Below are 13,403 nucleotides of genomic sequence, written 5' to 3' on the forward strand. Positions count from 1 at the left end.
TATGTGGTTCTGTGCTGAAGTAGGTTTTAGAAATGTGGAAGAGTTTGACACATTTTGACAAAAAGACAATAAAAGATAGATAAATAAAATTATATAAAATACTTGTGGTAATTAGGACCTTACAAATTTAAGACTATTTAATGACTTCGAAGGCCTAATATTTCTAAAATTGAATTTAAGTAATATCAAGACTTTTTAAGGCCCTGTATCAAGTGTGAATGTTTGTATAGCGTGTGTAGTGTTGATGTCAGAACTGGAAGCAGGCAGTCATCTGATCTGGCCAAACACCTGAAAACAATCCTCCGAGCAGAGGGAGGGTCGTGTTCTTTTCCTCCCTCAAACACAAACACTTCATGCAATCCTTGCAGCAGCTCACCTCTCATCTCAGCTGCCTGTATTCTAATTTCTGACAAACTGATTCACGACCCTGGGGTTTGCGTTTGCTTGGAGGCTTGCAAAGCCATTAATGAAATAAACATTTGCTGCACTGTCAGAGCTTGGCATTTCTGTTAAAGGGCTGCGGATCTAGAGAGCTGTGATCCATTCATCTAACTTTTCTTTCCTTTTATTTTCTCTCACATGTAAATAATATCCCCCCCACCACCCCCCTCCAACCCCACTCTCTGCGCCCGCCAGCCTTCCCCCCAGGGCCCAGTTGTACAGCTCGGCAGTAGGAAGTATTCTGGACAAAGGCAGGAAGTAATGAGGAAGTCCTTTCAGACAGCTCAGGCGGTAACAACCACTTGCCTGCCAACATGCTTTCCTCCACAGCTCACACACAGATTCACAAACATCAAACCACTCGTGCACAGAGGGAGTCAAACCATCACCCTCATCAGGAAGGTGTAACAGTCTCCTTATCAATATCCCCTTGTGCTATGTTAACACGAGTAACATGAGTATCCTGAAAGCATGCAAAAAAGAAAGGCATTTAGAGACGAGGAATGACTCTCGCCTTCTTGATACTTAAAAAAAAAACATAGTGCGGCAACAGTAGCTACACATCTTGTTCCAGCATGTTGGTATCCTCAGAAGCCCCCATCCTCTCCACACTATAGGCTACTTACATCTCTACCAGCAGCCAATCCCCTGTTAGAATAGTGGGCAGCAGTGTCATTGTGCTCCACTTAGCCTTGTGTGTACGTTTGTGCTCCACTTGGCCCTGCGCACAAGTGTGTATCTATTGTGCATGTGTCTATCTGAATGTGTACTGTTACAATTGCATATGTGCTGTTTGCGCGTGTGTGTGTGTGTGTTTAGAGCAGGATGTGGGAGTGCCCGTCCATTGATGAGCTGGAGGAGAGAGGAGAGAGAGTTTTCCAGATCCCCTGGGGCGCTCGGCTAGCACTGCCTGCCTGCTACTGCACTCGCTGCACGAATAGAGCGGGTAGAGGAAAATACACACACACACTCATGCACATACATAACTGATGCCAGCTTATCAAAGTTAATTTGGATTTGTTAACAAGGATGCAAGCTGCCAGGAAGGAAAACACAAGAGCACGATTACTAACTCTCCCTCTCCATCTGTCTGTTTCTATCCTCCCTTCCCTCCTTTCTTCCCCTCTCTTTCAGTTTTTGTCTCTTCCTCTCACTCCTTGTCCCTTATAAGATATTCATGGTAATTCAAACACCAGCGAGCGAGTGTATGTGTGTGTTGATGTAAGGCAAGCCACCACAGAAAAGCTTTAACTATCACAAATGGACAGCATCAAAGAGGAGCTTGTCTGTGTCTATAGCAATAAATGAGAGAGAGAGATGAGAACAAATGTACGCAGCTCTCTATCTTCTGTGTGTAAGAGTGTCTCACTATTGGGATCACATCACTTGTAATTCACTTTACGCGGGACCTGGAATGGAGAAGGAAATTGGAAACAATTCAAATACTATCATTCAAGCGTTCCCTCCCTACTTTTTCCTGTTTGAATGAGCAGAAGGACGACGGAAGGTTCACGTTTTTCACTTCGGGGCAGAGAAAAAAACTCTCAGAAGGAGTTTTGAATCACAAATCATGACAATATATCATGATAAATAAATCGGCAGAGGCAGATGGCCGCTCACCACAGAGTCTTGGTTCTGCTTGTGGTTTCTGCCTTTCAAAAGGAAGTTTTTCCTCGCCGCGGTCGCACAACAGAGGGAAATAATAAGTGCTAGCTCTTGGTGGGAATTCCTTTGAATTGTTGGGTCTCTGTAAATTAAAAGAGTATGTCTGGATGTGCTCTATGTAAAAAAGTGTCCTGAGATAACTTCTGCTATGGTTTGGCAGTCTATATACATGAAGCTGACTTGGCTCGGCTATTATGAGGGCAAATAACCGTAACTGTAACTGATAATAAAGCCCTAACTCCAACTCTGATGTGAACTTGCGTGCGTCAGACTCTCTCAGGTCCGACACCTTACTATATGACCCTAAAAAGGCATGTTAGACAGATGCCCATACTATTTTTATCCTATATGAGCAGTACTGTACTTTCCTTTCTTCTTACTGTGCACAAGTTCGTTAACTGTAAAACAACTTTCCACTTCCAAGCAGCCAAGTTAATTCCAGTCAGGGAGAAGACAGCGAAGGATAGCGTTTCTAGCTCGTGTCCCCTCTCACTGGAGAAGCATCTGTGTCAAAGTTCAAGCGGCCTCAGGGCTCCGGAATGCGATTATTTACTCGCCTTTAACGCCAATTTTTAGATGCGGTGAGACAAGTGTGCAAATATGCCCTCGAGGATTACTGTATGTATTTTGTTCTTGTCTTTGTCGTTTACCCTACGCAACTGTTGATTACCAGAGGGAAAGGTAATTAGTGTGTTTGTGCCTGTGTGATGGAGTCAGGTGATTGATATACAGGAAAAACAACAAGCCCTCTCCTGCAGATGGAGGCTCTGGAGTCGAGAGCAGTGACTCAGTGTAGGTGCAAAGGTTGTCGCTTCAAGCATTTGGTTGTGCACAATGCCAATTCTAACTCTCATGACAGTTCTGAATGCATATGTAGACATTTATAGTCGACAATATGTACACTTTATTTATAATCTGAATATGATTTTGACAGGGCAGCTCTCTCTGTCTGCTGCAGAGAGAAATAGATGGGTGTTATCAGCTTAGAAATGTTTTTTTAATTACGACTGAAAGCTTAAAACTATGAAAATTGTGTTCCTATTTCTCAAAGTACTTGTATAAAGTATCTCAGGTGTCAAAACTCAGGTATCATATCAGCGTTTGTATCAAACAACATCAAATGACGCTCAAAACAATGAAGCTATTACATACAGTCATCCCTAACATGAACACACACATGCAGAAATGATGCAGTGTTTCCTCACTACTGAGACTCATGAACACCCCTTACAGAACGCCGTAACACTCCTGCACTATCAGGCAGTCTGTCCCTTCGTGTTTCTGTCCTTGTGTTCCCTGTGTCACCGAGTGCTAAATGGCTAATTAAGTACAGCAGCTTCGGGAAAACTCTTTCATTTACTTCTCATTAGAAACAACTGCAGAAACTGAACCAAAGAAAGACAGGAGAGAATAAGAGATCGAGAGGAGTGAGTGTGGAAGCAGCCTGAACGCAGACTCTTTTACACCCCAATTAAGAGGCCGGGCTGGCTGAGTGTTTTTGTTTGGTTGTGGGTGCAGGCCAACAGCATGCTTCATTGAGCGCCTCCATCCTTAATACTGTCATTTTCTTTCTCTCTTAGCCTCCTTTAACTTGGCCACTTGCCACTCTGGCAAAAAGTGAATGTGTGTGTGTGTGTGTGTGTGTGTGTGTGTGTGTGTGTGTGTGTGTGTGTGTGGTTTTTGAGTGTGTGTCTGTGTGTGTACCTGGGAGCCACACTTGAAACTTGACTTGTTTGTTTTGCTCTGTTTATTTTGCTTTGCCCAACCCCTTCTCTTCCCCTCCTGGCCTCCTCATCTGGCCCTCATCTTATCCACACCAACTATCCACTTTCATTTGATAGCACAAGAAATTGGTGACAATTTTCCATGAATACCCACTGAGTATTATATTGTAATACAACAAATACCAATACTTTTTAACAGCAACATATATGGATATTAAACGAATGGTTCAGCATTTAGGAAAGGAGTTTTTCGTGTAGTTGTTCTGACTTAAACCGGAAGACAGATATCAATCTCATTACTGTCTGTCAGGAAACCTTAAGCTTAGTTTAGCCTGAAGACTGAGGGGAAACAATATAATCTGTACAAAAAAACAAAGTGCAAAAATAACAATTTTGTCCTTTCACTCGAGGTCATGTGCAGGACTACTTTTTGGCAGAGACCAGTGAGTTCAAGGAGTCTTTTCAGTATTTTGAATAAAAAATTCCCTCTTTGACTTTGTTCACATTCAGAGGATATGTCCTGGTACTTTCATGTAGATCTGGTGCAAGGACATAAACATAAAATACAGAAATAAACGTAAAACATACCTACCAGAACTAAGATATCGACTTGATTAGGCAAACTCACACTAAATCGACAAATGGCTCTCTCAACATACATGTGGGCAAAATGTGAGTGCCGTCAGATGTTCATTACCACTCACAGAGTACAGCTGCTCTGTGGATATAAAGTTCCAGTTCCTGAGAATAACATAAAGTACTGTAAACACCATGATGTTTCATTTTCAATTCTCCTCACGCTCCCTTTCCTCTGCTCAACCCCTCCTGTGCTTTCTGCCTCAGTCTCTGTTTTTACAAAAGCTTGGACGTTACTTGAATGTCTCTTAAACGCCCATATAATGAAATTAAATTCCCGTTCCCAGTAGAGAGGCCTGCTCAGAGCTGGGCAGTCCGACCCGTGTTCAACTCTGGTCAGTAGGAGGGTCACAAAGCCACGCCGAATGACGCACGCCAACCCATTTAGATCGACCACCAGTGCAGGTTTAACCTGTGTGACGGTCTGAAAGTTGTATGTGTAATGAAAAGAGGGCATTTTCCCACTGTGACTTTTGTCACTGGGAGGTGAAGCTGTGACTCTGAGTGCTGGTGTGTGTGTGTGTGTGTGTGTGTGTGTTTGTTTGTGTGACTGAAAACAATCGCAGCAAACAACAAAGCACGTAGGCGCAGGCGAAGTGAACTTTGACCTGAAAAGCTTTCTCTGCTCCTGCTTGTTTGAGTGTGTTTTTGTGTGAGTTGTGCAAGCACAGTGCTGGCTGGTGTCTGTGAGGCTGAACACAGTGTGCCGGGCCTCAGCAACAGACTGCCTTATCTAAACAGGAGATCGACTGTTTGCTCCCATTCCCTCTTTCTCTCATCTGTGAATATTACCCTTACTTCCTCTCTATCTCGACTTTTTTCTCTCTTTACCTCCCATTTGTTAATCCAGTCCTCGGTCTTGTGTGCTTGCTTTCCAACTAGCAAGCTGCCTTTGTGTGCGTCTACTATCCATCTGTCTGTCCTCTGTAAATAGTGCTGTGTCTCGTTTAGAAGTTCACCCCTCTTCTATTCTTCTTATTGCGCACAAATGCTTTTAAAAAAATGGGAATAAATAAAATAAGAAGTACACTACTACTTTCATATCAAAACAAAACCACTACGTTCGAAGACAGTAAAGAGCCTAAGATGGATCACATTAATCAAAACTGTCATTTAACTCATCCTGGGTGCATCTTGTGCAAACGTGTGCTTGTGCTGAGGTTGTATCCACATGCCTACACATCAGGTCTGTCTCATTTAAAAGCAGGTGCCGGTGATCTATGAACCCCGCTGATCTCAGACCTGCGAACTTTCCCCTTCTCTTCATTTTCTTGCCAATGCTGTATTTCAACACCAGTAGCAAACATTTTTTTACACTTGTGATCCTTGACTGAGAAATAATTATTTTCACTCTGTTTTCCATTGGGACATTCATCTGCAGGGTCAGCTGCAGAAGGGCACGTGTGGAACAGGTAGGAATTCACTGCTCAAAGACATTTCAGCTGCTTCGGTCCACAGAATTGTCCACGTAGAAAAACTAACTTGTGATTCAAGGATTTTAGTGTATTTAAAATTTGATGCCTTAAAAAAAGAACAGCATCTATGACATAAATTGGGAATTTCTGATGCTCTGCGCTACAGCACAACACAGCCTGCATACAGCAGACTACAGTCCTTGATCGAAATGCACTCTACCGTTGTCCAGAGGAAAACAAGCAACCACCAACATTCAATCAGGCAACGAAGCCACAGTAACTGCTGACAGCTTGTAAAAGCTACGAAAATTGCAGCCTGAGTGCACTTGACAAAGCTACTACTACTGGACTGACCTCCACACCCGAAAAGCTACCTGCACAACGTTGTGAATATAAAGGAGGCACATACGCACAAAACACGTGTGTGCATCACACACACACAAAAAACAGAGAAAATCGCACTGGGCAATGAATGTCAAATCTTATACTCTATCCAGGCTGTTTGGATTGCCAACAAGTTACTTAAGGGCCCTGCACAGTTAAACATGACATGTCTTGGTTCACACACACACTCGCAGTGGTTTTCCTGCTTGTAAGGAGCATGTGTAAGATCAGAGGAATGCAGGCTCTCCCTTGGCTCTTACCTAAGGCAACTGGAACCCTGTAAAAACACAACAAAAACAACCCCCCAGTTTCCACTCACACATAAACTTTAATGCCCCATCTAATGTTCCTCCGCCCTGTGCCCGCATCTTTGGTGCACACGCACACGTGTGTATGTGCACATCCAAGTTCGACTGACTGTGAGTTTTCATTCACAGAAGCCCTAATTAAAGATCCGAGAGTTTCCTCACGCCACCACCCAGCACGTGTTTCACTGTATATCACTGCACAAGCACCCAAGGGAAACAAGACATTTCTCCTTCTTGATGTTAACATCTCACATCCTTTTATCTCATGTGGGGCTGAAACATGCCTGCATAACAACACGCTGTGTAAAAGTGGTGTTAAACAGTTTTAAAAACTCATTGCTAATCATATACTGTCACTATGGCCATTGTTATAATTGCTGTCACACTAATAATGCTTTTGTTTGTATATTATTTGAATCTAAAACAGCCCTGATTTGAGAAAAGTAAGGTTTGGCTGATGTGGACTAAAAACATGGACAAGTTGAACTGTGGCTCTCACCACCAGTGGGAACATGCACTTAAGCACACATACATCAAACACAAACGGACACCCGCAAGCATTTACAGTAAGTGTACACATATCATCCCTGTGTGTAGCCTCCATACACACACACACTCACACTCACACTCACACTCCCCCCGCCGCGGGGGCAGACAGCCATTGCATCATGTTCTAGAAATGGCTCCTGCTTTGACACACAGCTCTTGACTAAACTGGAGCCTGTCACGTGACGCAGAGCACAGCGTCATACCTGCTCCCCTGGCCTATCCGCAGCAAAGGAGACATGAACGCACATGTACAACAAGTTGTTTGATGTACTGTGCACCTACTTGTGTTTATCAGCTGACATTCTTTTTGTTAATGGTCGGGGAGTTTGTCTTTGAAATCGAGTCTACGGCTCGTAGTTATCAAACTTAAAAGATTAACACTTACTCAACACAGGAGTAGAAAAAGTTCTTGAAGGTAATTTAGTACCTGACAGTGACGATGCATGGGAAGTGGAAAAAGACACTTCAAAACACGTCCCAGACAGATGTGTACTCACCTCTGTCCTGTACTGCAATCATTTAAGATATACTTTTAAACAATTTAGAGGACATTTGGTGCTCTCTTAAATTTGAAAGTATTTCTCAGTCAGCTTTTATAATCTTACACTTAATTCCAAAACTTTTTCTTTGATAAATACAGACTCAGGTTCTGCACAAGTATCAATGACAAACGTGTTTCTTTTCATTTGCCTAACATTTGAATTTTGCGCTCTTAACTGACCAAGTCCTGACCCCTTAGTTACTGTGACTGGACAGTAGGGCTGCCACAATTAGTCGACTAATTGATGACTAATCGATTATTAAAATAATCGGTGACTATTTTAGTAGTCGCCAGTCGGTTTGAGTAATTTTTCATAGAAAAGTACTATGAAAGTACCCCAAAATACTCTTACTGCAGCTTCTTACATTCAGATATTGGCAGCTTTACACACTCTCCCGTGACAGTGAACTAAAACCCTTTGGCGTGAGTATGAAACAAGACATTAGATGACGTAATTTTGGGGTTTGGGCGAGACAAACCGACATTTTTCAACATTTTAACACATTTTTCGATGAAATGATTAGTCGACTAATCGAAGAAATAATTGACAGAATAGTCGACAATGAAAATAATCGTTAGTGGGAGTCAGGCGATAAAGCCTCAAAAAATCGACAGCAAGGACTAAAGTATGGCATGGAAGGATATATTCACGATGTTAACCTTAATGACCAAGGTAAAACAACGAAAATTGTGGCTTCCCATCAACGAAGAAAAGTGAAGTAAAGAAAGAGGATGAAAAGATGTGTCCCATCCCTTTCCACCGTAAAGAGAGACTAATGTCTCTTTACGGTGGAAAGTTGCATTAGCTATTTTGGGGCAGTACGTAGCTTTACGGAGATAACGTAAAGGGACATTAGCCTTGATCTTCTCTGGCTAACGATAATTCATGTCGTTTTAAAAATAGGTTAGCATCCAACCTGTCTGTTCTTTTCCAAATCTCTTTCATGTTACCACAGAAATAATGAGAAAGCAAACCTGGCTGACGATGTTGATCAGCCATTAGGCTAATTCCTCTCAATGTAGCTATATGTTAGCTAGCTAATTAGCTAGTATTTTGCTAGCCATAGCTAACTCACAATGCAACTGTATACAATGTAATGTGTCCATAAAGATTTTAAAAATGTCTCCCAACCATATTTTTTAACTGTCTCAAAAATGTGGGTTTCTATGTAGGGCTAATTTTATTATGAGAAACTTTTTTAAGAAAGTTTTCCAACACCTGGAGTGCTGGGCAACGCAATCTGATGTGTCATTGCTCTTTATCTGTAATGCTACTAATTGATTTACCACACCATTAAAACAAATTGAATCCTGTACACCTTGTCGAAGTCAAAACTCTAGGGCAATGTGTGTGTTTGCGTGTGTGTGTGTGTAGAGACAGAGGCTGAGACACAAAAAGAGCTATTTCCTGTATTACTTTCCCGACAGTGAGACCTGGCAGAAAATCGAGGAGCCAACATTATATGCGGGCTGCAACAGTCAATGTTAAAGTATAAACATGGCCGAGGTCATTATGCTTTGAACGCTAGCCTTTCTGTCAGACACAGAGACAGAGGAGAAAAAACAACACAAGCTATAATCGCCTTAAAAAAATAATAAGCATTCTCTCTGTGCGTCTTACAATAGAAGCCATTCTCTGTGTTTATGGTAGGAGAGGAAAGACTGACTGACTGACTGGCCGACATACTGGCAGCTGGCTGCAGCACCAAGCAAACCCACAGCTCATTTCTACCAAAAGGAGAGAAAATCTGTACAATTTTTAACAAACAAGTGTACTATACCGTTTATTCATGTCCATTGACTCTCTCGTTTTTAACCTTCTTCTGTTCATTGCATTTCTCTTCCTATAATGCCTACCTTTGAGCTTGCAGTTCCCTGACTCAACAATGCAGTTGAGTCATTTCACACATCAAGCAGATCCCGAGCCTGTAATTACAGATCACTTGCCCACAATGCTCCAGTCAATGAATGCTAATCAGAGGGAGTCCACGACCCCTGGCTTCTGATATTAGGAGCAACCCTACGCATCATGAAAATCATTACATAAACCATTTGGAATGAAAACATCAGTCGTCTCAATTGATTTCTGGGAGGAAAAAAAAATCTCCAGTGCATTTTCTCATTATGTGTCTCAATGGACCACTTTACAATGAACAGCGTGATGGATTCTGGAAAGGTGCTATACTATCATGTCTGTACACAACAGCCAGTCAATATGGAGATTTTTCCACTGCTCCATAAGCCAACGTTTAGTCTTTTTTTCCTATTTATCAAAATACCAGGCTGGTTTAAACACCTGACACCGATCAACCCCTCAGGAAAACTTGACACAGCTGCTGAGGTTGTAAACAGGAAGTGTAATGATGCCATAGAGTCAGTTATTAGCTTTGGGCTACAACTTGAGCCCTTGGTTTTACTCTGTATTATTTTACACTTTGACAAATAAGAACCATGCCAATTTAGATATTAGCAGTTCCTGTTTGCAATGTACCCAAGGATGTAGGATTCTCAGGCAAGTTCTGGGTTTATAAGGAGCATCTTTTTCTATGACTATCAAGCAGAGTTATGGACGGTTATTTGCAATGAAAGTGAGCGATAATGATCCTCGCTTGTAAGTCAAACTGAATCTAGAAATATGGGAGTGTATGAGGGGAAAAAAACAGAGTAAGCCCTCCACTGTTTAAAGCACATTGAGACACATATACACTTACTTCTCTGGCAGTGGTTCTGTGACCAGCATCGTCCCCTGAAGTGTCCGTTGATGGTGTTCTGTGGGCAGATGGTCTGACCTTGAGCCGTGCCGGGACACACGTCCCCACACTCTCTGTCATTCTTATTGGCCACGATGAAGTTGTCCTCCACCGAGTCCAGGATCTTGGACCAGTCCAGGGTGGCCAGGTAGCACAGGTCCGGATTCTTCTCGATCCTCACGGCGCCCCGGGTGATATTCATGAGGCTGTGCAGGCCCACCTCCTTCAACTGCAGCATCTCGTAAATCACAAGAGCGTAGTTGAAGAAGAGGTTGTTTCCGCGGATCACCGTCAGGTTGGGGAAGAGATCGCCGAGAGCCTCGAGGCCGTAGACCCTGAACAGCAGCACATAGTCAGTCACAACTCGCAGCTTCGGGTAGCTGAGACCTCGGAAGTCCTCAGCCTTGGTCTTAAACATGAGCAGAATCTTCAGGTGGCCCTCGATGATGGTGCAGTTCTCCAGCGACTGGAGGTTGGTCACATTGTTCCGGATGTCCTTACTCTGGCAGACTAGAAGGATAAAGAGGGAGGGAGATGTCAGAAACAATAATAAGCCAGTCATACAACACAAGTGTTTTGAAATAGTTTCATTAATGTTTACAATAGGTTTTTTTTTTTAACTTTGCCCTTCTTCTCATTTATTCATCCAAAATAAATTTACACCAGGGAGCTGCCCATTAAAAACACAGCTCTGCTAGAACAATTTACATCAGACAACAGTTCCAGACCACATCAGCAAATGTGTATTTACACTCAGTTGTCAGGTTATTAGGAAGACTTTGCTACAGCCCTGGAATAAATCCCACCATCATGAAAGTTATAAGGTTCCTCTTTGCTTAAACTGTTTCAGAGTGGAGTTACCCTGCATTTATGTGTCAGAATAGTCAGAAAAATAAGTTCCTGACTGGGAAAATTCATGTGATCATGCCCTCAAGACGGTACAACAACTCGGAAAGTCGTCGGAAACTTTGGTACACAAGTTGCAGTTAACGTCATATATGCAAATGTTCGGTTGATGGTAATTAAGTGTATTTTTTATTCACGTTTTGCATGTCAATTTGTTGCACACATGTAATCTGTAATATTGTTTGAAGTTGTAAGTGTTACCATATGGAGTGGGAAGTTATTTGAGTAGTTGTTGAGGATGTACTGGTGCAGCAACAAGTCTGAAACAAAATCACTTCTCATATAGAGCTTCAATCTGTTATTAAGGCGTTGTTGCAGTGCTCTGAACGACCAGATACAACACATTTTCTCTGTAGCGTTCATGTTATTTCCACATTACATCTTAAAGCTCACGAACACAGCAAAGTCAGAGGAACGACTTCCTGACTCAGGAAATTGGACCATCCAAAGAGCATGAGAATGCAGCATAAATTCAATGTTTTATTTTGTTTTCCATTAACAAATGAATTGTTTAGCTATTAAAAGGAAATCATGAAACTATCACTATTTGCCATTAAATTGCAAGTTCATCATGTAAGATTAAGTTAAGCATCAAATCCACAGCACTGAGAAGATGGTTTTAGGGTATGTTTGGTAGCAGAAAAATGACTAAAAGATTAACCGACCAAAACAGTAGAAATAGGTCGATATTTTTCTACTGATCGACTAATTAACTGATTCATGGTTTCACATCGCAGTATGAATGGAAAGACATGTCATTCCTTAATGGTGGCTTACAGTAACAGACCAAACAGGCACAAGAGTCCTCATCGATTCGTAACGGTATCAAAACAAGCAGATATGAACATCAACAGATCCGTCTTTTTCCCATTTAAGCCATGAAACCACCAGTGATCTGCATTAAGTAGAGCAGAGCCATTCATGAAACAGCCTCGCTAAAGTCCCCTCTACAATCTGACTGGCCGCAAGCGCTCTCTCCCTCCCTCTCTCTATTACACACACACACACACACACACACACACACACACACACACAGTCTCTCTTCTCATTGGCTCCAGCATATTCCTCCAGAGAGGAAATTACTGTATGGCACTGTCTGATCTGAATGAAGCAGACATGAAGGGGTTAACAGAAATGAAGCCTGGAAGCAAAATGCTTATCCATGCTCATTCATACTCTTTAGCTGCTGCACACTGGCACATACACACAAGCCCACATTTGGACCAGCAAATGCATGCACACACACTTACTCACACACACACACACACACACACATCAGAGGAGTGGAGAATTCATTAGGGGACTGTTACTTAAGGAGATGTACAAAGAGAGGAGGCATGCTGCTGTTGCTCACTACAAATAATAAGATACACATTTCCAGTGTATTAAAATGAGTTAAAGCGAGGAGGAGGGAAGAATGCTTCGTAGTTTAAATAATATAAGATGTGTCTTACAAAATACAATACAAAATATTTCTATTGGTGCCATTATATCAATAATTTTCATTTCAACTTTTACAAACACAGGTTCAAGTTCCAAAAAGAAAGAGAGCAACAATACTGCTCACACACCTTGCCAAAGCCGTGCAACCATTTTCCTTGAAACCTCACCTTTCTATGAACTGCCCTCCATAAAAAACATCAAGAATGGTCATACAGGTCCGGTGGGATGTTTCTCGGACCATATCACCCCAAAAAAATATAAACAAGCTTGGCCGTCAACACATAAACAAACATTAGGCTACTTCTCTGAGTCGTTTACTGGATTACGGTTCTAACACAGAGGATGAGGAAAGAAGGCTGAATGAAATGCAAATAAAAGCAACACTAACTGTTCAAAAAAAGCAGGAAACTAATCATATTTAGCCTTTAACCCGTTTTGTTAATCAAATGTGAATATCTGTCATCAATACAAGTTCAATTTGTACAAACAAAATTATTGAAAAGGGTCCTGCGCTTGTGCATGTAGGGTAAAATGAGCCTCTTATCACAGAAGCGATCTGTCTCCATGTAGTCTGCTGCTTTCAAATCGATGATAGTGACACACACCTGCTAATCACACTCTGTAAGTGTCTTTCATGCATC

General features: G+C 42.0%; 1 protein-coding gene across 1 annotated transcript in view; it reads right to left on the minus strand.

Moving 5' to 3' along the window:
• insrb (insulin receptor b) overlaps positions 1-13,403 on the minus strand; it is a 97,214-nt gene that overhangs the window by 61,364 nt on the left and 22,447 nt on the right. The window contains exon 2 of the mRNA XM_049586948.1: positions 10,375-10,923. Coding sequence (XP_049442905.1) covers positions 10,375-10,923 — 549 coding nt within the window. The remainder of the gene's footprint in view (positions 1-10,374; positions 10,924-13,403) is intronic.

This window comes from Epinephelus fuscoguttatus, linkage group LG10 (assembly GCF_011397635.1).
Source record: "Epinephelus fuscoguttatus linkage group LG10, E.fuscoguttatus.final_Chr_v1".
NCBI classification, from domain to species: Eukaryota; Metazoa; Chordata; class Actinopteri; order Perciformes; family Serranidae; genus Epinephelus; species Epinephelus fuscoguttatus.